This window comes from Typha latifolia, chromosome 15 (genome assembly GCF_019914945.1).
Source record: "Typha latifolia isolate L0001 chromosome 15, TyphaL0001v2, whole genome shotgun sequence".
Classification (NCBI taxonomy): Eukaryota; Viridiplantae; Streptophyta; class Magnoliopsida; order Poales; family Typhaceae; genus Typha; species Typha latifolia.
Window position 1 is genome coordinate 3,385,420 of NC_133100.1, and position 25,705 is coordinate 3,411,124.

The 25,705-nt window shown below is 37.9% G+C and overlaps 2 protein-coding genes across 2 annotated transcripts; one reads left to right on the forward strand and one right to left on the reverse strand.

The window, feature by feature from the left end:
- Nucleotides 1-10,799: 10,799 nt before the first annotated feature.
- Nucleotides 10,800-13,605, forward strand: LOC140801910 (receptor like protein kinase S.2). The gene has a single exon (XM_073157278.1). It carries the CDS (start codon nucleotides 10,991-10,993, stop codon nucleotides 13,445-13,447), a length of 2,457 nt encoding a protein of 818 aa, XP_073013379.1. The 5' UTR covers nucleotides 10,800-10,990; the 3' UTR covers nucleotides 13,448-13,605.
- A 1,535-nt stretch (nucleotides 13,606-15,140) lies between these two features.
- LOC140801591 (probable calcium-binding protein CML22) lies at nucleotides 15,141-25,000 on the reverse strand. The gene is made up of 5 exons (XM_073156767.1): nucleotides 24,825-25,000; nucleotides 16,153-16,401; nucleotides 15,787-15,989; nucleotides 15,498-15,672; nucleotides 15,141-15,414 (listed from the first exon to the last, which is right to left on the reverse strand). The coding sequence occupies exons 1-5, from the start codon at nucleotides 24,838-24,840 to the stop codon at nucleotides 15,305-15,307; spliced, it is 753 nt and encodes a 250-aa protein (XP_073012868.1). The 5' UTR covers nucleotides 24,841-25,000; the 3' UTR covers nucleotides 15,141-15,304.
- Nucleotides 25,001-25,705: the final 705 nt, after the last annotated feature.

Below are 25,705 nucleotides of genomic sequence, written 5' to 3' on the forward strand. Positions count from 1 at the left end.
ATATAGAGGATGTGATAGAATATTAAATTAAGACTCTTGAAGAAATATAAGGTTTTAAGTGATTTAATTAGATATTAGATATATTGGTTTTTAATCATAGATGTTAAATTGAGATATTATGTGCTATGACATGTTAGTTGTTTCGATGATACTAATTGGAGAGATAACTTGATAGAGTTATTGATACAGCCTATAGACTTAATCATTTGTTATGACTGATAGATGGTTTAGAAATTAAACTAATTGCTTCATAGGATGGATCGTGTTTAGTGTATCGCTAGATGTTTATTATACTATTAGAAGATAAACATATTAATGATGTATAGGAAAGTGATTATTTTAGCATTTGTTTGACCGCTGATTTTTAGGTTCGATTATTACTAGAGATTATTGAGTGAGCCTTTTAGAATGACGAGATTGATCTTAATAATTATAAAGATTTACAAGCTTACATTTGAGTCTTAAAATAAAGATACTTGATTGGGAGATAATAATTTCATGATTAGTTTCATTATAGTTGTGAAAATTTGATTTTCTAATGAATTACAATTCCGAGAAGGTTGTTATCTATATTTTTGGATGTCTTCTGATCTATATGAATCAGTTAATGTCAGTTAGTTTATTAGCAGATTATAATAGCATTATCAATTTGGGAGATTAATCTTAGTAGCTCTAGTTCATGTATAATGATTTTGTGGATTTGTCTAAAATATGTTTATGTATTCTTAATGATTAAGTATGATGGATTAGTAAAGATTTGTGTGACAATAGATTAATATTATGAATTGAATATTATATCTGTCGAGATATGGAAAAGATTATTGGATTACTTAATAGAACTCAGTGGATAGTCTTTGGATCTGAATATCGATATCATTAAGTGATATTTTGGTGGATATACTAGTAGCGATAGTAATTAAATAGATAAAAATCAAACTTGAGTTATGTGAATCGAAGAATGAATAGTTTGGATATAGAAAGTGATTAATAGAAAGATTATTATAAAGTTTATCATATATGTTTCTAGAGATAGTTTGAATCTAACCTTTAAGATATTGCAGATTAAGAAGGAAGATAATGTGGAGAATCAGAAGAGGATATAAATTTATTTGAAGTTGCATTAGGATTTACATTGATTGGCTAAATTTGATGTACTGCATGTTATTCTTAAGAATGTATTATGAATACATGTTGATATTGTAGTTTTATATGGATAGGTGTGATCCCTTATATTGATTTATCTAGTAATTTGTATAATGATTTAAGCATATGAGCAGTGCACTTTAAATAAGAGAGTTTGTGCTATCGCCTATATTTTATGAGGATATTAGATGATGCTGAGTATGTTTAGATTAGTGACATTATTTGTTAGAAAGAGAAGCATGAGTTAAATATTTCAGATATTCTTGAAATAACTTGTATTTATCATTCCACTTGGTACTAGTGATAGTATTAAGTAATAATCCATTGAGTATGCTTGGGATTGGAGTATGTATTTAGTAGATTGGAGATAATTTACTTAACTAGGTTTTATCGTATTATCATAGGTGATTATGGCATTACGATGTTGTATTATTGTAGTTAGCAGGAAAAGTGATAAATTTGGATAGCTTGAGATATTTTGGAGTAGAATATGATTCAAGTAATAGATGACAACACTTTTTATATTGTAGAATGAATGTACTCTTTCTGGTAGATTATTGATGTGTATAGACATGGAATGATTACCTGACTGACCTAAATCTAGAAATTTTAATTTTGTAAGGGAGTTGCTTGTGGTAATATAAGTTATAGATTTGAAAAAATTAAGATTGCATAGTTGCCGATTTGAGTAGAAGGTGGTGAAACTAGATATGTAGATTTTCTTACAATACCAATGTGATTTAAATTTCGGGGTCGAAATTTTTATAAGAGAGGAAGGAAAATGTAACAATCTATCCTAAAAAAATAAATTATTATTAATCTTTGCATGGGCACGACGTGGCCGGTCACGGTGTGCCCGGCTTCGTGCCCATGCAATGGGGCAGCGTGTGTGTCCCCAATTAATCAAGATATAATTTAATTATAATTAGGTTTTTATCTGTATTTATATTTATATTTTATAATTAAAAATCTAGCGAGTTATAAAAATAAGTAGAAATTCTAAAATCTAATAAATCATCATATTTTACTCGAACGGATTATAATGAGATAAATAACTAACTTTATGTTACTTGAACATTTTCAGATCCCGAACCCCTTATTTGAGACCCCGTGGACCTTGCTAGCGATGAGTGTCACTCGGTTGATTGGCGAATGTAAGGGAAACGTGGGTTACGTTTTCTGATCAGTGTAAGTAGTCTTATCTCCTAGACACATTTCTCAAATTATCAAAAACTTATTTTTCTATGAATTAAACACTAAAATAAAAAATAAAGAGACCCATAAAGTGTATCCATGCTTGAGACGACATCGGTGAAGTCCGAATCGTATCAATCCACCACGTTTCTGCAACCTTGTCCTCAAGGTTTGAAATTGGGGAAGCGATCCATGATATCCAAGCTTTGAAGACATTGAGTCCCCAAAACAATGTCGGCACCTCGCAAGGCCAACGGAAAAAGATCCAATGTGAAAATTTGGCATTGTATCTTCAACTCCATACCTCCACAAATGAAATCTGCTTGCAATGTGGTGCCGTCTCCAATCGTCACAGCGAACCCTTCCGTGAGTTCCGACTCAAGCCCAATCTTCCTATTAAGCCTCTTGTCAATGAAGTTGTGGGTGGACCCAATGTCGATCAAGATTCTCACTATGGTTCTCTTGATTACACCGTTCACCCGCAAAGTCCTTGGTGCAGTTCTCCCAGAATAGGCGTGGAGGGAGATCTCGGCCATCATGTCCTGCATAGGTCGCTGCTCTACTACTCCTCCTTGCTATCCAGCCACACCCTCATCTTCATTTGCAATCTCATCCACAGCGTCCTCCAATTTGTCAATTAGCATCACCGATCCCATCGGTTTAGCACAGCGATGCGCGGGTACAAATTTCTCATAACAACGAAAGCATAGGTCTTTGGCTCTTTGTTCCTCCACTTGAGCAAGTGTGGGTGCTCGTCTCGGACCTCTAGATGTGTACTTCACATCTTGGGATGGCTTCAGGGGCGCTCGAAGAGGCACCATTGCAGCAACGGTTCTTGGTACACCGGTAACATTTCCTGCCACTATGGTTGGTTGAACCAGATTGCGGCTTCCTTGGCTCATACAATTCTATTTCAGGTGTAACTTCATAGCCCGATGTTTATCTTCCATGAGCACCGCATCTTTGAAGGCATCCTTTAAGGTTCTAGGCCTTTAAGGGCTTGTATGTCTCCCCGCAGCCCGGAGATGACGGTGCTCTGAAGTTTCCAATCGGTCCATGGGGTTGGCATCGGCTACTTATCCTCTCAAATTCTTCTTGGTATTTCCCAACCGTGATCCTTTGCACCGTCTTTGAGAAGAGAGCATCGAAGTCCTCAACCCTAATGCTCCAAAATGCCGAGTGATATCGAAGTGCTGCATCTTCAAGGTGGAAGCTCACAAACGTCACCTTATATTCTTCCGTTGTACCCTAGTATGCGAAGAATTGCTCCGCCCTATACAATCAATCGATCGGATTGCCACCTTTGAACTTGGGGAATTCGAGACGCATGATTTGCCGACGGATACCGTTGTCTCGATCCGGATCATATCCAAGTCCTTGTCTAACCGGAGAAGGATGTACTATGAATGGTTGATGATCCCTCCTTCGATTTTGATTAACTCGACGCAGTTCCGGTTCGTATTGCCCCATGCACAGATCTAGATCTCCAAGGCGATCTCCATAGTGCTTCACTCGTTGGATGGGCTTACCTGCAACTGGGCCTGGTGGAACCATCCTTGCCTGACTCTACCCATAGGGTTGTGGCAGAAAAGGCTCTTGTAGTTGTAAATTCTAAACCGGTGGCGGCAGGTTAATGGGGGTGGGCTCGCGTCGTGGAGTCAATGGTGTATTCCCGTTCGCCATGGCTTCCCTTGTCGCCCGTAATTCCCACATCATCTCCATCATCATCTGGTTGTTGATGGCTATTTGTTTCGAAAGAGACCCAATATGGCTTGAACACTAGGCTCTTTCATATTCCGATTTGGTCAGGCGGTTTCGCGGGTGGAATCCCCGCAACCGTTTCCCCCTCCTCTATCTCAAACACACATTACGCGTTCTCTGTATTTGCGAACGTGATGCAGGCGTTCGCAAGGGTATTCGAACGCGACTCTACCTGCGTTCGAATGCGACCTCCAGGAATTTTATTTTAATAAAAATAAATAACTAATACAATAAGAAAAGATCCTAATTGAGTGTATCGTACACCACCTCAAATAGAGTCATGCCAATATTGCTATGGTAGGCAGTGTTGTAAGACCACTCCCTTCCCTTCTTGAAGAAAATGATATCGAGAACACCGCAGTCAGAAGTGAATTACGAGTCGGACCAATCTGCAAATCGAGCAAGCTCCCGTTGGAATGCGCCCACGGTAAGAACTGCAACCATCGTCTTGGCATCTTTCCAACAAAACACATCAAATACTGCTCAATGCCTTGACTGACCACCTCGGTTTGACCATCTGTTTGTGGATGGTAAGCCGAACTGAAGTTCAATCGAGTCCCCTGCAATCTAAAAAAACTCCGTCCAAAATTCGCTCATAAATACACGATCATGATCTGAGACAATCGTGCGTGGCATGCCATATAACCGAGCAACATCTCTAATAAAAATTTCAGCCACCAACTTGGCTGAAAACGAATGTGACAATGCCGAAAAGTGTGTATACTTGCTCAATCTATCAACCACCACAAAGATAATAGAATAGCCACGTACCAGCGCAAGACCCTCTATGAAATCCATAGAAATGTCTTTCCAAACACGGTTCGATATAGGTAAAGGTTGTAGTAATTCGGTAGGTTTCAATATGATTACCTGATACGAATCGAATCAAATCGAATCACATTATTTGGTTATTTAGTTTAGTTAGAGTCTTAGTAGGTTATGATTTTATTTAATTAGCTAAATACAACTCTGCGCAGTTTCGGAAAAATATTCGTAAAATATTATACATATATTCAAATAATATCATACTAGTTGGATAAGGTCGCCAACCTCGAGATCTACAACTTTTATATTCATTACTTCTCCAGATTCAAAATATATCTGTGAAAAAAAATTAAAGCTTATTATGAGAGGTAATCGGAGAAGATAAGGAATACTTGTTTAGTTGGTTTGTTAGGGGTTTCATATTATTTTAGGACTTGTTGGCTAGCCTCTATAAATATGTGGATGGCAGCCAACTTCATTATGGAATTGGATTATTGATTTCTTGCCTCCTATCTTCTCTCTAGACTTCTCCCTCCTCCCATTTCAGCATGGCAAAGTTTCTCCTAACTTCTAATCTCGCTCGACTGTCGAGCCACCCCTCTTCTTTGGGATCTCGACCATTTTGTTCCCTTCGTCTACTTCCCTTAATCACTTCCACAATCCACCTTCATCTCCATACCCATCCATAACCCTAACATCCACTCCACCCGTCACCACCACCATCACCCATGTTATTCCGTGTTTTTGTCCCTGCTATAGTTCGAATCTGCGAAGGGCAATATGAAACTTGTAGATCAGGAAGTTACGGATCCAACACAATTAGTTTCATAATTTTCCGAATACAGAATAATATTTAACGAATATTTTCTCATGGTTGTGCGGACTGCTTTCTACAATAAAAATTCAGATCTTAAGGAATTATTCCGTAGACGATCTTTTGGTTCCAGATCTCATCATTTAGTACAAGAACCTATCATTTGGTACCAGATCCTATCAAATTAGTATTAGAGCCTATCAATTGGTATCAGAGCCTATCATTTGATAGTAAAGCCTATCATTTGGTATCAGAGCCTATCATTTGGTATCAGAGACTATCAATTTGGTATCAGAACAGGCGAAACTCAGACCACCATTAATAGTTGAAACAAGGAAGATGACATCAACAAGGAGACCTATGGAGAGCACACCGACAAGGGAGGACTCAATGATGATGATCCTAACCGTGATGCCGATTCCTTTGGAGCGACCATGGCAATACCGAGTCAACCAACCTCTATGGGTTCGAATATGGATGAACTTAGGGGCATGTTCCAAACATTGTTTCATAGAATTGACAACATGCAAAATGTTCATAATTAATTCAAGGAATATGTCGTGAATTGATTGGGTTCGTCATCTCCTCGACGACGAACGGAGTTTTAAGAAGAACCAGCGGTGGGACCCCATAGAACTGATACCCCACAAGTCTAGGTGTGCCATATGAGTGTCAATAATCCCCTCCTACCTATGCCTTCACATCATCCCCCACTTCCGTTACAAAACCTAAGACCGACGGTGGTGGAACCCAAGAGGCGTGCGGCATCGGTGCGCTTTGCCGATGAGGAGGATTGACACTTTGAGGATAAGATTGATCCCTATGGAGATGGTGATGGACGTGTTCAAAGATTTAGAGAAGATGATCAACATGCACAAGGGTTTAGACCTGAACCAAGGATCTTTTGCGAACCTAACAACGCTATTCGGGGGAGAACCGCACGCTTGGACTTTCCAAAATTCCAAGACGATGAATAATATTTTGATTATCAAGGTACAACAGAAGATACAAAAGTCCAGATGGCAAGCTTTCACCTCCAAGGAATGGCATTGCATTGGTATAGATCGGTAATTTGTGGTGGTGGATTTATCGGATGGGTTGGTTTTTATAAGAGAATTACACGCAGATTTGGGACAGCGGCATATGAAGATTTTGCTGCCACATTAAGCAAGATGGTTCAAAGGACTACCGTATTGGAGTACCAAGCTGAGTTTGAAAGAGTTAGTAGTCGTTGTGAGCCACCGTGGCCCGAACGTACATTGATGAGTACATTTATTTCAGGGCTACGAGAGGAGATATAAGCGGATATTCGTGCTCTATGTCCTACAACTCTTCAGGAGGCATTTGAGAAGGCTGTGAGGAGGGAACAAAAGCATACGGCTCTAAAGATGGCAGTGAAAACTTTTTGGGGTAACCGAGATGGGTGGTTTGCTCCTAGAACGCCTGTTGGAAATTCTGCGGTTTTAAAAACAGCAGCTGCGACTACTAGACTCGACCACCTTTGAGACATTCTTTCGACATTAGATGAGGCATAAGACCCCCCCGTTCAAACTCTCACACCTGCCTAGGTGGAGGAGCGAAGAGCGAAGGGCCTTTGCTTTCAATGTGATAAGTGTTTCACCTCCGGTCATCGATGTTCTAAACTGATCGGAAGTGTGATGCTTATTGATGGTCCTGTGGAGGATGATGAGATTGATGATGATGGAGAGTGTCTAGAGGAGACCCATGAGGAGGCCGTTGTGGAGGGCGTTGAGGAAGATATCCAAGCTGAAATATCGATACATGCATATTCAGGTACTTCCACGCCGATGATGTTACGAGTAGATGGACTCGTTAGAAAGCATTGTGTGCACATCCTCATCGAATCGGGGAGTACACACAATTTTCTAGACAAGAGGTTAGTGAGGAGATTGGGTTTGGATGCCAAGCCGAACACGAGATTTGATGTTGCTATTGGAGACGGCACGAAGCTTAGGGCGGAGAGCTTATGTCGCTAGGTCGGTATACCACCCATATACCGACCATGGGAGTACACACAACTTTTTAGATGGGAGGTTAGTGAGGAGATTGGGTTTGGATGCTGAACTGACCATGGAATTTGACATTGCTATTGGAGACGGCACGACGATTAAGGAGGAGAGCTTGTGTCGTCGGGTCGATATACGGGTGCAAGGACATGACATCATTGTGGACTTGTATCCGTTAGCGTTGCGAGGAGCGGACATTGTCCTTGATGCTCAATGGTTATAGAGTTTGGGACCTGTCACATTTGATTTCTGGGGTACGTGGATGAAATATAAACAAGGAAACAGAGATGTGCGGCTTGATGGTGTTCGGTCTTCGCCGATTCTTGCGATGCAACCTATGTTGGGGCTGCCTTGTGCGTATGATTTGGCCTATCTTCTTCAATTAGGACCAGTAGGAGATGAGCCTGAAACGAGTTCAAGTATTACTATTGAATTGTCTAATTTATTAGATAACTTTTTTGGACTATTTGAGGAGCCGCAGGAGTTGCCACCGAGGAGAGCGGCGGACCATCACATAGAGATTGTACCCGGGGCTACACCAATGAACATGAGGCTATATCGGTATCCATATGTGCAAAAAGAAGTTATCTCTAAGATGGTTGCCGAGATATTGGAGCAAGGCCTCATTGAAACAAGTCATAGCTCATACTCATCCCCCATGCTATGGTTGCCGAGATGGCATTTTTGTATTGACTATCCGGCACTAAACTCTATTACCGTTAAGGACCGGTATCTTATCCCGGTTATCGAAGAGTTGTTGGATGAGCTTGTAGGAGAGACTATATTCGCAAGCTTGACTTAAGGGTCGGGTATCATCAAATTAGAGTTCACTCGGCGGATGTGCACAAAACTGCATTTTGGACTCCAGATAGACATTACGAATTCCTAGTGATGCCTTTCGGTCTCACCAATACTCCAGCAACCTTTGAAGGCCTCATGAATGATATAGTTTGGCCTTTTTTGCGAAAGTAGTTTTGGTATTTTTTTGACGACATTTTGGTGTATAGCAGGACTGAATTGGAGCATTGGCGGCATTTGGAGGATGTGCTGAATTTGTTGAAGCAAAACCAACTGAAAATTAAAAAATTCAAGTGCCTATGGGGAGTACCACAAGTGGAGTATTTCGGCCACATCATTTCAGTGGATAGTGTAGCAGCAGATCCTCAAAAGGTTGCATGTATGACAGCTTGGCCTATTCCTACTATCGCAAAAATCTCAGCAATTATTGACTTATGAAAGAAGTGACGGATGCACTATCGTGCCAACACGATACCGTCGAGCTTGCAGCTTATATTTTCATCTTAGTTGTAGTTCGAATCTGCGAATGGCCAATATGAAAGTTGTATATCAGAAAGTTACGGATCTAATCCCTTTAGTTTCGTAATTTTCGACTACCGAAAAAATATTTGGTAAATATTTTTCTACAGTTGCACGACTAATTCCTATAATACATCCAGATCTTGAAGGAATTATTGCGTAGCCTATATTTGGTTCGAGACCTCATTAATTGGTATCAGAGCTTATCAATTAGTATCAGAGTTTATCAAATGGTATTAGACCTTATCACAATGACGAATAGATCTCGACTAAATATCCAAGGAGAGCCATCGAGAACTCACCTTTTATCATGTTCATTCTCAAATGTAACAAGACAGACATTTTCGCCTACCTCAATAAATTCCATTAGTCTTTCAAGATACTAGGCCTTGGTTAATGCTGCCTTCAAGCCTCCTGCATTAATTGATATCCTCATAGATGCATAGACTTGGGTTGGAGCTTGGAACCACATTTTCTGATTGCATAGGGATATTTTCCTCCTTGTCTTCTCCTTTTAGTAGATTGGAGAATCTTTGCAGTAGTTCCTACTCTGTAGCCGTAAGAGAAAAAAATGGGATTGGAGGCAGGGGAGCAAGGACGAGAGCAGAGAGGAGAGGAACTTGGTTTCAGTAACAAGAAGCAGGAGAGTATAGAGAATAGAGAATAAAGTAATGTAGAAATTGTATTGCGACACAATGGAGAGACAAATAGAAGAGTCTCTCAAAAGAGAAAAGGAAAAATTTGGGAAGCTAGTTCACCGAAGTGAAAAGCTTGACGATTGTCTCTTCCTGCTCACTTCACTAATGGTGTAAATGTAATTATGTGACTAAACCCTAAAATGTAACTTCTCCATTACGTAATTTGGAGTTACTTATATTTTTACAAATTTCATACTTAATTTATTTAATTTATATAATTTATATAATTTATAGTTTTACCTATATTAGTTAGTATATATTTTGTATTTTTGGTCCAAACTTTTTATACTATGATATAAGATAATATTAAGTTTTCAGTGGTCAATATATATATATAAAAGAAAATTATGCCGGTCTCAATCAATAGCAAAGGAATAGAACCTTCGGTAAAAGTTTCAGGTTAAACTTCCAAATGCTTATCTATCATATTACGTTTTATACGCAAGTAGATAACTCTTTTCTATCTATATTTTCATTTTTTTTTCATTTTTCTTGATAAAAATTCACCGTCATATTATGTTTTTTATAATCATACCAAACAATTTTCAAACAGACCCACTACACCATCTTGTTTTGTATTTTTGTGGACTTTTGCTTTGATCACACCTCGGATGTTTTCTAGAAGAAACTTTTTTTAAAATTCTAGAAGAAAATTAAAAACATATTTTCCAAATAGTAACAATTAAGGGCTGGTAATTATAATTTTCCATATCTATAGAACTGTAGTGTAGGTCTTTATTTAGACAAGTTAAATATGTTAAGATTTAAACAGGTTATATGAGTTGTCCAAACTCAGATTAAACAAATTGAATTAGTAATTACAAAAATCACCTATTTAATCATTATGTTAGATGGATAAACCTATTAATAATATAAATTTTATTATATTAAACTCCAATCCTCTTAAATTTTTGTAGTTATACTGAAATAAAAATTTCAGTATAAATTTAATCGTTAAAAGTTTTTAGGGGTAATTATGTAAAAATCCCTTTATTTTATCTCGTTGCCGGAATCCATCTATACTTTTTGCGTTTGGCCCACCTGAGCCACAAAAGTCAACCGCATGGTATAGCCATTTATGTGAAGAATACCAAACGCTCCTACCTTGTTCCTCTTCCTCTCATCTTAATTCAACTGCTCCCACCTCTTCCAATCTGCCCACCCTTACTCCGATCCTCCTCACCACCATTAAATTCACTTCTTAATATCCAAGCAGCAACAAAGAAAGGCATGCATGCATAGTTGAGGTCTCAGAGTCTAAGAGAGCAGCCATGCCGCTGAATCGCCTCTGCTTCATCCTACCGCTTGATGATGATGAAATTGAACGTGATCACCGCCTGTCAACAAAGTCGAATATGAACATCGCTCGCAGTTTATGGACTTGTTCTCGCGGAATCCTTCGCTGGTTCTACAGCCGCCACTTGTGCGGCTGCGCCGTACGGGACGCAGACATAGACGCCTCGACGAAATTCGCAGACATCGCGGGGGTTAATGACCATCCGAATAAGAAGGTGGACGGCGGCAACCCTCGGATTTTTAGCTACTCCGAGCTCTACATCGCCACAAATGGCTTCAGCGACAAGGAGGTCCTCGGCAGCGGCGGATTCGGCCGTGTGTACCGCGGCGTTCTGCCGAGCGACGGCACGGTAGTGGCGGTCAAGTGCGTCTCCAGCCGCGGCGAACGATTCGAGAAGTCGTTTGCGGCGGAGCTCGTGGCCGTCGCGCAGCTCCGCCATCGCAACCTCGTCCGCCTCCGTGGTTGGTGCGTCCACGACGACAACCTCCTCCTCGTCTACGACTACATGCCCAACCGCAGCCTCGACCGCCTCCTCTTCGCCCCCGCCTCCTCTGGGGATCCCCTCGTGTGGCGACGGCGCCGCCGGATAGTCTCTGGCCTCGCGGCCGCGCTGCTCTACCTCCACGAGCAACTCGACACCCAGATCATTCATCGGGACGTCAAGACAAGCAACGTGATGCTCGACTCAGAGTACAACGCCCGCCTCGGCGACTTCGGATTAGCGCGGTGGCTGGAGCACAGCAGCAACGGTGGCGGCGGCGGCGAGCTGGAGACGTCGATGTCGATGCGGTCGGCTTCGGTGAGCAGTTACTACCAATTCCGGCTGTCGGAAACAAGCCGGATCGGAGGGACAATAGGGTACCTCCCGCCGGAGAGCTTCCAGCGCAAAGGCCCGGGGACGGCCAAGTCCGACGTGTTCAGCTTCGGAATTGTGGTTCTCGAGGTGGCGACGGGTCGGCGCGCCGTCGATCTGACATACCCCGATGAGCAGATTTTTATGCTCGATTGGGTGCGGCGGCTGTCGGACGAGAATAAACTGTTGAGCGCCGGCGATCATAAGCTTCCCGACGGGTCTTATCCGCTATCGGAGATGAATCGGCTCATCCACCTCGGTCTTCTCTGCTCTCTTCACGACCCCAATTCCCGCCCAAATATGAGATGGGTTGCGGAGAAGCTCTTAGAGACTTCTTCCAACCTTCCTCAACTACCATCTTTCAAATCTCAACCTCAGTATTTTTCCCTCTCTTCCTCCTCCTCCTCCACCACCAATTCCTCATCCACTACTACTCTATCCAACTCCATCTACCACACCGCCCCAGGCACCACTATATTCCTCACAGCAGACAACGGCTCTGGCGGCTGCAACGGCTCTGGCGGAAGCAACGACAGCCTCCGCTCTGCGAACAATTCGATCCCCAACGTCGACACAGCGAGAGACATCCCCTTCAAGGAGATCGTCGCAATAACGAACAACTTCTCGGATTTGCAAATGGTCGCAGAGCTCGACTTCGGGACCGGGTACCATGGCTACTTGGAGAACCGTATCCACGTTCTGGTTAAGCGGCTAGGAATGAAGACATGCCCGGCTCTCCGGGGTCGGTTCGCCAACGAGCTCCGCAACCTGGGGAGGCTCCACCACCGCCACCTCGTGCAGCTCCGTGGGTGGTGCACCGAACAAGGCGAGATGCTCGTCGTCTATGACTACTCCTGCAGCAGCCTCCTCAGCCACTACCTCTTCCACCACCACCAGAAGAAGAATTCAGTCCTCTCTTGGCGCCATCGCTATAACATCGTCAAGTCCCTCGCCTCCGCCGTGCTCTACCTGCACGAAGAATGGGACGAGCAGGTCATCCACCGCCACATCACCTCCTCCGCCGTGTTCCTAGACCCTGACATGAACCCCAAACTCGGCTGCTTCGCGCTCGCCGAGTTCCTGTCGAGGAACGAGCATGGCAATCCCCACGTGCCAACTTGTTCCCCAGCTCGTGGCATCTTCGGGTACATGTCGCCAGAGTATGTCGAGTCAGGGGAGGCGACCACCACAGCCGACGTGTACAGCTTCGGCGTCGTGGTGCTCGAGGTCGTGAGTGGGGTGATGGCCGTTGACTTCAGATCTCCGGAGGTGCTCCTGGTGAAGAAAGTGTGGAACTATGAGGCGAGAAAGAGGCCCCTCGGCCAGCTGGTGGACCGGAGACTGGACGGGGAGTTCGATCACGGAGAGCTTACTAGGCTGGTGAGGCTGGGGATCGCGTGCACGCGCACGAATCCCGACGCGAGGCCGAGCATGAAGCAGATAGCGAGCATATTAGATGGGAACGACGAGTTGCTGAAGATGCTGGGAAATAAGAAAGAGAGGAGAGATGACTGGGATGGGAGGAATGCGGCTGCTCTGAACTTGATTAGAAGAATCCAAGCTCTTGGGATACAGTAACGGTTTCAATTATGTCAAATTGTGTGATTGTTGTGAACAAAATTAGTCATAGATGTTAGACTTAAATCTCTGGAATCTGCAATTCTTGCATCGAGGCTTTTCAATCATATACTAGGTTTGATGGTTGTTTCAATTAGATATTATTAACTTCTTCAATATTTGTTGATGTTTCTGTTCATGATCTCTCTTGTGAATACCATTTCGTCAAGTGAGTTGAATCCCACAGTAATGATAATTTACTTGCAAGTTAATTAGATTGCTTTGGGATAGCAGAGTACTAAATAGGGCCTTTATTGAAAAAGATGACGGACAAAAAAAAAGAAAGGATGACCCGCAAGGTTGGTAGGTTTGAGATAATGACTCGTATCTGCAGCTTTTGTCCGACTGGGTAGGAATATGGAATTGTCCACATATTTGGTAAGAATGACGCGTTTGGACATTGACGGATTAAGAACTAATTAGAAGGGGTTGAACAAGGAAGGATGCGGAAGTTATTTTTTTATTCATCAAGTCGTTTCGTTTTTCGGTTCTAATATCAGATGGATTAAATAATTTCCATCATGGATCTGTTAAGATACTTGTCTACTTCTTTGTGATTAATAAGGGTCGTCATATTGTTAGATAGCCTGTCCTAATACTTGGAATTTACGCAAGAAATCGACAGCTACGTTTCATATCAGCTCTCACAGTCCCACAGCCCTAGTCATTCATCACAATAACAACGAGAGGTCGAATTAACCAAAAGTCGGACTTCCTTGACACAGAGATCACATTGGCCTATTAACTAATGATACACAGCCAAAGTCCACACAACAAGGAATTAATAGTTTTCCTTAGAACCTAGGAGGACCTCTCCCATGAGGTTTCGTTTCATTTAAGGATTCATGTAAGCATGTCTCACAAAAACTCCTTATTGTCCCAATTTTTTTTTATCACAGGAGTTCTTATGATTTGGTACAGTATCATAAAAAAAACGTCTTGTATCTCAAAGTTTAGAAGGGAGTGATCTTATGTTTATATAAACAGGGAGGAATTCTATAAAATTGCAAACTCAATAAATTTCTATGATAAAAATGAAATAACAACGAATAGTTTTATAATGTTGTATACGGGGGTGTAAAGCAGCTCGAAATTCAAATGACTCAAGCTGGAGCGAGACAAGCTCAATAATGTAGGCTTGAGCTCAACTTGCTCAGAATACCAAAAGCCCACTCAACTCCGTTACAGCTCGACCGAAAAAATTGCAATATATATTAAGATGCTAGATGCCACTAAAATACTTTTACTCTCTCTAAATAGGAGAGTGGTTATAAGGTTGTATTTAAGGGGAGGGAAATGCCGGCAAAGGTAACGACAAGGGCGTTCTTGCTGCAACGGATTGTACAAAGGTCGAGCTCGAGGCCAACGGGGAAGAGGAAGAAGAAGAGGACGATGTTGGCGATTGTGACAAAGAGATTGGTGTTAGAAAAGAGTTGATGGGTTTATAACCTATGATTTTAAAATTGAGAGAAAAGAAGGGACATCCAAATAAAGACATTAGAAATACAAAATAATGCCATGATGACAAAAAGAAAAGAGTAACAGAGACATCCAACTAAGGTAAAAAAAGGTCCAGCAATGCCCATATCTATAATAGTAGCCTGATTACATATATGAGCAAAATTAGCACCATTACCACACATGATAAAGACAGTTATGCAGGAAGTGATAAACCATTATTATTTATTACTATAATTATTATTTTTTCTTTTGGAATTAAAACAATATTAGTTTACATTACACCTTGAGGTTTACATCTCATGAGCACATTGCAAGCAGGAAGTGCTGCGGATTTTCCCTAGTGATGTTCCTCCTCATCTAGTGATGTTCCTCCTCTTCATCATCAGATTCAATCCCAACCCATTTCGTCAAAGAAAAGACGAACTCCTTGAAGTCCACCTTACCATCTTTGTTCCAATCCATCTCATCTGCATCAGCGAAGGTACAAAGGTTTAAAGCACAAGTTTCCAAACTCATGAAGAGTAGTAAAAGTTAAAAACAGAGGAGATACTAAATCTTCTGGCAGTGATGCGAGATAGGGACTTCTCTTTTGGAGACTCTTCATTCAGTGCCAGAACAACATCTTCCCTTTCCAACTTTCCGTCACCATTTTTGTCTAAAAACAAGAATGCTTCAACCAATGTATCGAAAGTGGAATTGAGTTGTGGCAATCCGATCTCTGAATTCTGGCAAATTCATGATACCAGAGGAAATAGCACGTAAAATGATTATTCTTTGTCCATTGGATTTTAAGTTTTCAATAAAAAAGATATAGAATTAATTAGTTGTGCAATAAATACATTATGCGATGCAGAAGCAGGCTTCATCAAGAGATAGATGAGACAAAGGAGAACAATGAATTCACTCTGTTGTATCCCTTTCTTTCCATCAATGTTGCAATAATGGTACATCGCATCAATCTCCTTCTCTGAGAGATGAATTTGTAGTTTGGTGAAACACTTCTTCAATTCTTGATGGTCAATTGTGCCATTTGAGTCCTCATCTATAAGACATAATATAGACAGAAATATTAAAAGCACAAAGGATGCCATGGCAGTGACATCTTTCATGAAATAGTCTGTCCAGAAAGATTTTATCTGACCAAATTAACCATACCTCCAATGCCTGCCTACTAGACAATGGTCAACAAATAAATGCAAGCTCACCATATCGCTCAAACACATCCTTGATGCTTTTTAACTGTTCCTTGAACTGAGGAAACCTCATGATGATGCTATTTAGTGATCTGAAAGTCTTTTGTCTTGATTTCCTTCTTTCCTTAATAGCTTCAACCACTTTCTTTTCGAGATTTACATATTGCCTTCCACACTTGACCGAAGAACTAAAGTTCGGAATTGCAGAACTCATTGTTCCATAGAACAATGCTTTCAAAGTATGACATGGGTGAAAGAATCCTGATAAAAATATAGATATAGTGACATCTTACTGTGTACAATAAACTTATACAGTAAAGACTCATGTTACGAATTACAATTCGATAGATGAAGAAAAGTTTGACATGTAATTGCAAGAATATAATTAAATTCATGAATCTTCATGGCCATTTCAACATAATCCTTGTGAGATACTTTCCATGGCACTCAATATGCTCCTAAGATTGAAACAGTGAAATTGGACATTGCGAGAGGAACTTATTATTCCTCTTAAGAGTTGAGATGATGTGCAAATAAGTTATATGGATAGTACAAGAATAATTTTGTAGAGAACCGAGGACATCAATATTTACACTAGGCATAAAATACCATGGTTCGAATTATTGGCCCTTACTGATCCAAAATAATGGCAAAAGCTAGTTTTTCCTTAGTTTTGCCTACTATCCGTTTGTCCGTATCAACTCAATATCTGCTCTATCAGCTGATACGTATCTGTCATGTTGGTTGTAAACACAAAACTTCAATTTTTTTTTTTACGCAAACTATATATGGAATATATCATAAGTTGTATTTAACGTGAATACAATTTATAATCTCTTGATGTCTTGAGTGCCACATTTTATGTTTTCTTACTTTTTTTTTCTCTCCTTTTCTTCTTTTTGTTGTTATTTGTTTTATTCCTTCAACCCACTTTTGTTTTCTTCCTTTTTCTTTCCTTTTCTTTTTGTTGTTATTTGTTTTTTTTCCTTCACCAAACCATATCTATAAAGGGCACATATACTCACTGGCAGAATTTGATATTGTTGTTTGTATTATGTTGTTGCTATCTTATACGAGTAAATTATTTTTATCTTTATTTTCCTCAACTTCTAAAATTTTTCTATCTTTTATGATATCTTTTAGAATTTATGTAATTAAAAAATAGTTCAAAATTGAAACGGCTAATACAATGGCCAATATGGTAGGATATATATTATTTTCTTAATGATCAATATTAGTACAGATACTTAAAACCTTGATAAAAGAAAAACAATCAATTGGAGTCATTCTCACAGAAGAAGTTGGGTACAAACTTTGAGTTCAACTGTTATGCCTCCAAAGGTTTTTATAGTAAAAATTAGTATGAAGGGGCTCTTTGTAAATGTAACAGTCGCCACATGACACAGTCAAGAGTATATACCAGTATTATCAGAACAGTTGAAAATGTTCTTCTACAAAAAAAAAAAATGCAGGGAAGGGTATCAACATAATATGATATATATCAAGGATGAGCGAGTGAATCAGAAATTCTCAAAAATATTTCACAGGTATCAAAAAGATATAGAGATCAAGACAGAAAAGGAAGAAAATGAAGAGAACAATATGAAGATTATATTATTCCATGTATTTCTTTCTAATCTATTGTATGGTAGGTACATAAAAGGATCCTCGCATTGACAAATTCAAGCGTTAGGTAGCATCATCCTATACTTTTGGTCAACTTGTAAGGACCTGTGCATTAATGAACTCATTTCCTGCAGGGCTTTGAATTATATGTTGTGGTGACATGGATAACATATATATTTATCGAGTTCCAAAAGCTTCCAAAGGTTTAGGAACATAGTGCTGTAACTATAGGAAAGATACCAAAAAACCAAGATTTTGAAGTCCCTAGTTACATCATGTTTTAGTCCAAACTATGGCTTAAAGTTTCGGTTTCGGTTAGTTTCAGTTTTAATATTTTAAGCCAAAATAGATTAGTTTTAACCTATTGTGGTCAAAAGTAAATGTCAAAAGTAGATATTTTGATAGTTTTGGCCTTGGCAAATGAGTTTCAGCTTTAGCTTTCAATAAGTATCGGTTGTTACTATTCCATCTTGGACAAAAACCATGGTCGACAATGTCCCTAGAACCTCCTTACTTTAGATCAGCCATCCCTTCTAGGTCTTGTTATACATCATTGTCCTTCTCAGCAATAAGTTTGGACAGTCTACTATATGTCGCTGAGGGTTGAGTAAAGTAGCTGTAAGGAAACAATCTTTTAGTTTATGATTCAATTAATTAATATTTATCTTCAAGTCAACTTTGACCTATAAGATAATCTATTTTTCTCAAATATCGGTGGACAGACAATTAGAGTACCCATCTAAATCACCTTTTTGACGTAAACTCTTGATAGAAAAAAATAAATAGAACAAATAAGATCATTGGTTTCTTCGTCTAGTGGCATACTTATAACATGCTTTTATAAATTTTACATTTTGTAAACTCCACTGTTAGAAAATGTAAAGAAAGTCAGAGTGCATGTCCTATCCTTCTAGAAATTTACATACTACCTTCTTGAAAATTTTAACTTTTAAATTTTAAATTTACATACTACCACTGCCTTCTAGAAAATTTTAAGTTTTCCTTCCTCCTTTCTTTCTTTCATTCTTTATCTCATTTCTGTATCTGTCACTTATCTTCTCTACTTTGTTCCTCCTTCAGTAATCACCCTTTTCCTGTGGAAATATGTACTGTAAGTAATAATCTGCAGCACAGATTTCACTATTTCTGACTATATTTGTTTAAAAATGTATTTCACAAAACTTCACCTTCTTCTCTTTCCAGCACAAACATATTAATATACCAAAAAATTGAACCTGTTTAACGAAACACCAAAGATCAAACCTAGACTTGCCGATCTCAGCGCACTCAAAACTGACTGAAACTAGTTGGTTTAATTGAATTTGGATTTAAAACCAAAATTTCTAGTCCTCCATATCTTCTTTTCTCACTAGTCCTTGATCCATTTTTCATCTCTTTCACTTCTTAATAATTTCTTTTCTTCTTTCACAAAGCGATGATCGGGTTTAGAGTCGTAGAAGTTGGTGCAAGGACGGCTTAAAAATCGCAAATTTGAAAAATATTGCCTTAATGGTTACTTATTCTCGTCATCTTCACAAATTCAACTCCAGAAACTTAAACAGGTAGCCCCTATGCAAAGTAACCTACTTTTATCACATCATTAAAGAAAAGAAGCAAATCAGAAGTCATTGGAAAATGCGAAAGCTATTCTCCCTTCAAAAATAGCAAATCAACAGAGTCAGAAGGCTTGACAATTCATTTATCATAGTAAAGTGTACCAAAGTTGAATCCTTGAAATGTTTTAATATTTTTCAGACATGAATTTACAACCAAAACCATTTTAAAAAGATATATATTGATCAAGACACATAAAATATTTTAAAGTAGAACGGATACCGAAGAACAAAGGATTAAGGAAGAAGACCAAAAGATAAGAGAAACAAATATAAATTTGCAAATAGCAAAATAGAAAATGGACTAGAAAAAAACAAGAACAAGAACATAAGCGGAAAATCTAACACATCTGAGATTTGATTAAAAAAATATGTGTGGATGGCTACAGTAACCGATGGTACAGTTTGCTATAGTATTGGCAGAATAATTTGCAGTACCAAAACTTAAAAGAAGTTCTTTTGTTTCAGCAGTGAAGAATAAGAAGAACGTAGCAAGGAAAAGGATATACAGAGAAGGAAGAGAATAACAAAGGAAGAAAAGAATAAAGAAAAGAAGGATGAGAAGACAATAGATTAGATGAAAGAGAAAACCACCGGTCACTAGTCAGAATTACACCGTCGTGTTTGACATCGGACCAGTCTATGCTTCACATGTAGGAAGATAGAAGAGAACATCTCTTTATGTATTTCTTTGAAACAAAATAGGCAGATAGAAGAGAACATCTCTTTATTTATTTCTTTGAAACAAAACCATAGCTATCATTACAAAAGACTTCCACCCCGTAGGACTTACTATAATGAGTGCATAAGAAACCCTAAACAAATTTAAATGTTGATGTAATCGGAGTCAGATCGGATCACACCGTAAGGACATTAAGCTTATTGGATCGAGCCTAATTATTTTATTTTCTTATTTAGTTTAGTTAGAGTCTAAGTAGGTTAGAGTTTATTTAATTAGCTAAGTTCAGTTCAGTTCAGTTAACTTTTGTGCAATTTCGACAAAATATTTAGAAGATATTCGTCAGATATCTAAATATTATCAAATTAGTTGGAAAAGATCGGTGATGCCCTGATCTAAAACTTTCATATTCGAGGCTCCCTTAGATTCATACTCTATTTTTGGCATAATGAAGAAATAATTCAAGCTAGATAAAAAAATTAATTTAGCTAAGTCACATAAGCTTTTAAGACAAATCCTACCTAGTATGAGTCAATTTAGGACTAGCATCTATATATGTGGAGTGCAGCACTAATTAGAAAAAAGGAATGCATGAATTATTTTGGTTGACAACTTATTCTCAAGTTTCTATATTCCTCTAACCCTCTAGAGCTCTATTCTCCCTCAATTCTCTCGTCTAACTTTTTGGTTATTCCTCTCATTCCTGAGGCTAGCCGACTTCTCCCTCTTCATCCATTCACCCTCACGACAACCCATTGTATCCATATGTACATCTTTTACAATCTGACATCTTAACCACATAATCATTATCCTCAATTTTCATCTACCAAATCACCTCTTTTCATCAAACCACTGCCACATCATCTTTCCCTAGTTCTTCTCATAGATTTTGACTATTTACACATTCAATTCCGCCTATGAAATCAAAAGTTACAATCTGTCATAGTTTCTTGAGTTGTAATTCCAGATTTGACATTTTTTTATTCGAATCCTTAAAAAGTTTTGTATCAAATGTCTAGTGTATAAGGTTAAAGGGACCTTACTTATGTAAGTACTAACAAAACCTACCAAATACTAACTCAAGAAAGGTCATGCCAACTGACATGAAGTGGGTCGATCGGCACAGGTCACATGAGGTCTGAAATGGACTTTACTGATCTAAAATGAGATTATTGATATGAAATGGATCCATTAGTAAGGTAAACCTAAAATGTTCTATGGGACCTTTTTATTTTTATCATGTGACAAACATGCATGTACAATTCCCTATCTTAAGAAGCTTATTGTTCATATCTAATGGATGTGAGCATCATTGCTCAACTTTTGCACTAATTCATACGAAAACTAGAAATCATTTTTCATATGCACGCTTGGAGAAATTGGTATATGCCCACTAAAATATGAGGTTATGTCTATAACACATAACTGATAATCAGGAGAGAGATGAGGAGATTTTGAACCCTATGGACATTTGTTTTTTAGTACGAGAAGAATCTTATAATAGAGTGAATGCAGACTGCTAATAATTAGAATGATCCATTGCTTGATAAGGAGGGAGATTTTTCTCGACCTTATATATTTGTTACTGAAGATGTTGGAGTGACAGATATAGAAGGATGGACTGTAGAGCATGCATAAGAGACTTAGACTACTAGGGAAGTATTGCATGGACGTAGGTACTTAAGAGGAATTCCAAGAAGACAAAAAGACTCAGATTAGGATATGCTTTTACAAGATATGTGCTTACAAGATGATATGAGTTTATCATCTTTATTGCCAGTATATTAATGTATATTAATCATATCAACTAGAGCCATAACACCCCATATCCATAATGTGCATATATCCATGGTGTGTCTATGCTAGTGTAGGTCGTTCTCATATATATTTAATATCCATATTATATGAAAAGAGAACTGCAAAAATAATATTGTATAAAAATTATATAAGACGTTATAACGAGCAATACTATCAATGGAAGATTTTTAAAATTATTGACAGTATTTGACACAATATTTTCGTAATATTCTTGTGCTAGTAAATGTAGTCTTTAATCATCCCTATTATTCTACATTTAGTTAGAACTTAATTTTAATTATTAAATTATTTTAAATTAATGAATGTATTTAATTATATTATATGTTGGATAATGTTTCTATTTGACTATTATTCTATCTTTAATAAAATATGTCATTTATAAAAGTAATCTAAGGATAAAAGAATATAATGGATATTTTATTATATATATATTCAAACCAAAAATTAAGAATTGATGTGCTGAAGACCTAAAAAATAGCTTTAAATACACTATTTTTTTAAATTTAAAGTATGCTCAAAAGCCGGTCAGTATGTGCTAGTGGCAGGTAGGGAGGGGCGTGTTAGTACGGGGCCCTAGGGATCAACGTGGCTATTGTTGCATTAATTTACTCAAAAGGTGTTAAATTGAGCACAAAATAGATTCAATTACAAAAGTTATGAAAATATATAAAAATAGACTTGAGTCAATAAAAATATCTAAAAACAAACTATCAATCTAATCAAGAGTATATTATTGCCTTTATGCCCATAAATCAGATTCGATCTCACCCATCATAGTATAGAAAGGGCAATACGTAAGGTTGTGAGAAAAAGAATAAAATCAATTATTTAGACTATATGATCATGGTTGTTTCATCAAGAACAATGGGAACCATAAAATTATCTAGTGTTCTCGAAATGGTTGCTAATGACTTCCATGATCTCCTGACACTAAGGTCACTAAGAAAAGCACAAGAATTAAAAAGCAATAGGCTTCTTCTTGTGTCAATATTCTATGCCAAATATCTTTATTGTACTATATCAATGTAGGACCTATGAAGAAGTGTTGGGAGATCAAAGAATCTTAGTGTTGGGAGATAAAAGGAGGGTTTGATAGAAATCTTAGAACCTAACTCAACCCAAAAGCTTAAGCTATTATTAGGTGAGTGCTCAAAAGTTTATATAAACACTTTCAAGTCCAATCTACTACTCTTAACCACAAGAGTTCGACTCTTCAATACCAAGTACCATCATTCCTAAATCAAGTCTAACTGAATCTAATTTATTCATTACTAAATTCGCTCCAATTTCGTCTAACACAAAGTTGGACCTCAATTTTTCTATCCATATAATAAATAGGTCGGATTTGGTTTCAGAAGTTTCAAATCCAACCGAATCCTAATTCATAGCGAATCCTAACTATATACGCTTCAGAGTTCTCTTGAAAAATAACCTTTGTACTACAATTATGTTTGTTTAATATGTTAAACTTGTAATGTGTTTGGTGATATGATTAAAATATTATGCTCTAAATTTTAGCTATTAAACCATCATATTTGAGTGTTAAAAGCTATAGCTTATTGCTTTGAAATAAGATTATTATATATATATTTTTAATTTCATTGTATACTGGTTATTTATGAAGAATCCAAATCCAGTCCATTATTCGATTGGATTTGAATCTGAATTTGTCTGATATAATTTAATAATAAATAGATCGGATACCGATCCAATTTTTGTACATATCCAACCAAATTCGATTCGGTTACACTCCACCACTGCTCCATCGAATGTAACTAAGTTTGTACACCAATGATGCATGCCTAAGCTCAATTTTAGAGCTTTAACTCCACTAGTCGCATTACACTGTGATTATTGCATTACCATGACTCACCCGTAAGAGCTTGCATGCCTATTAGAAATATTAAATTAGTCTCACTGAACTGTTTACTCCAAGTAAAATAGGGTATGACATAAAACCTTGAACCTAACTCAACCTAGAAATTTAAGCTATTAGGTTTTTTTTTCACACTTTCCGATGCGAGACTAAACTTTCATATGTGATAGTCAACAAGAAGTGGTCTTGAATAGGAGAAGTAAATCACAAAGATAGGCATCAATTATTTATTGGCAACTGAACACTAGTGTGATATTTAAATGGCTCCATGTAAATCTACTAGCTCAATCTACAACGTCACAAGATCAGGGACAATATGAATGTAATGAGAAAGCAGCATGCTCTAGGGTAGATTACCTATACAGCTCAAATTACCAGGAAGATAATTAGAAAGTATGTGGCTAATATGCCCTGTAGCCACACATGCGGGTCTTTGAATTGGATCTCATAGTTACGTGAAAGAAAATCTTTTCTTAGGCATTTAAATCTAAAATTGAATAGAAGTCATTGCACAGATAGTTAATTTTTAAGACTTACTACGGAAGAATTAAGTTCTCATTCCCCATATAGCTAGTTGGTCAAGTTATCTTAAGTAAGTTGATGATAGATCGAGAATAGGAAACAAAGTAAAGGTAAAATTTTGTGGACGAAACAGATCAACCTTTTAGGCAATGGTTATGAAAGAAGGCATTCAATATGAGTTTAGACATCTTAATTAGCTTTTTTCGAGTTTCTTAAATGCATAAATTCATATCTCTGAGAAAGAGAAGGCATTTGAAGTTTTTCTATATACGAAAGGCAATGGAAATTGTAGGCATGTTGGGAAAATTCCATCTACGTTATTGTCTTAAACTATTGGACAAATAGTAACTTCATCTCAGTTCATCTTCTCAAGAATCATCCTTGCTTCTTTCATCTCTCATATGATCTTACTCTTATCTCCAGAACGAACAAATGAGCAAGTAGAGCACATCTTGTAAAACGTTCCATGATACCAAATTCCAAGAACTTCAAAAGCTTATAGTAGTATCTGTTCATGCATAACAAATTGCAGATAGAGGAAGAAGGTTACCTGAAGCTTCTTTCATGGCGAATCTCGACCAAGCTCCAAGAACTCTCTCTCTCTCTCTCTCTCTCTCTCTCTCTCTCTCTCTCTCTCTCTCTCTCTCTCTCTCTCTCTCTCTCTCTCTCTCTCCCCCCTCTTTGGGCACCTGGATCGAGAAGATGGCAAGGAGGAACAAAGAATGCAGCATTGTAAAGGAGTTATTCGACTCGTAGAATCCAATGCCGAAAGCGCCCGTCAGAGCACGACCCAGGGGACGTGGATGCCCCTGGCCTAAGTTGGATTCAAGCTGACTTAATTTCTTAAAATTAATGGAATCACACACTATATTTTCTCTATTTTCTGATTAACACCCTATTTTTTAAGCATTTTGTATTCCGTCCCTTTTCTTCGTATAATTTTCCTATAATACTCTGAATTAACTTACCTAACCATAATCAAACAAAAAAGTACTAATAAAAGAATATTCTATTAAAATATACTAAATAATTTATCCCTAGATTAAGGGAAGAGGATTTTAATTTTGTAAGGGTAGGGTTTGGTTTTGGCAGACTATTTAGATTAGCATCTCCAAGGGAGGCTCTATAATTGGAGCACAAAGCTGGTGCACTCCAAATGCACCGGGTTCTATATTTATTATTTAATTAATATATATATATATATTTATATATTATATTTTTAAAAGTCTTTTTAATATTATTATTTTTTTATAAAAAATATATAGTTAGAATACTCTCGTTGATATCTTTATAATAAAACTAATATTCAATAGTTTCATAAATAATTTTAAATTACTATTTTTTAATTAAAAACATCAAAATAATATTACACGAAATAAAATTAAATATTTAAAATAACTTAAATAATTTAATATTAGACACAATTTAAAA

What these genes read in the sequence shown, in the direction of transcription:
- LOC140801910 (XM_073157278.1), top strand. Translation starts at nt 10,991, where the DNA reads ATGCCGCTGAATCGCCTCTGCTTCATCCTACCGCTTGATGATGATGAA.
- LOC140801591 (XM_073156767.1), bottom strand. An exon ending in GGATGTGTTTGAGCGATATG is followed by an intron (nt 15,990 to 16,152) that starts GTGAGCTTGCAT and finishes TATGTCTTATAG; the next exon opens with ATGAGGACTCAAATGGCACA. An exon ending in CATCACTGCCAGAAGATTTA is followed by an intron (nt 15,415 to 15,497) that starts GTATCTCCTCTG and finishes TCGCTGATGCAG; the next exon opens with ATGAGATGGATTGGAACAAA.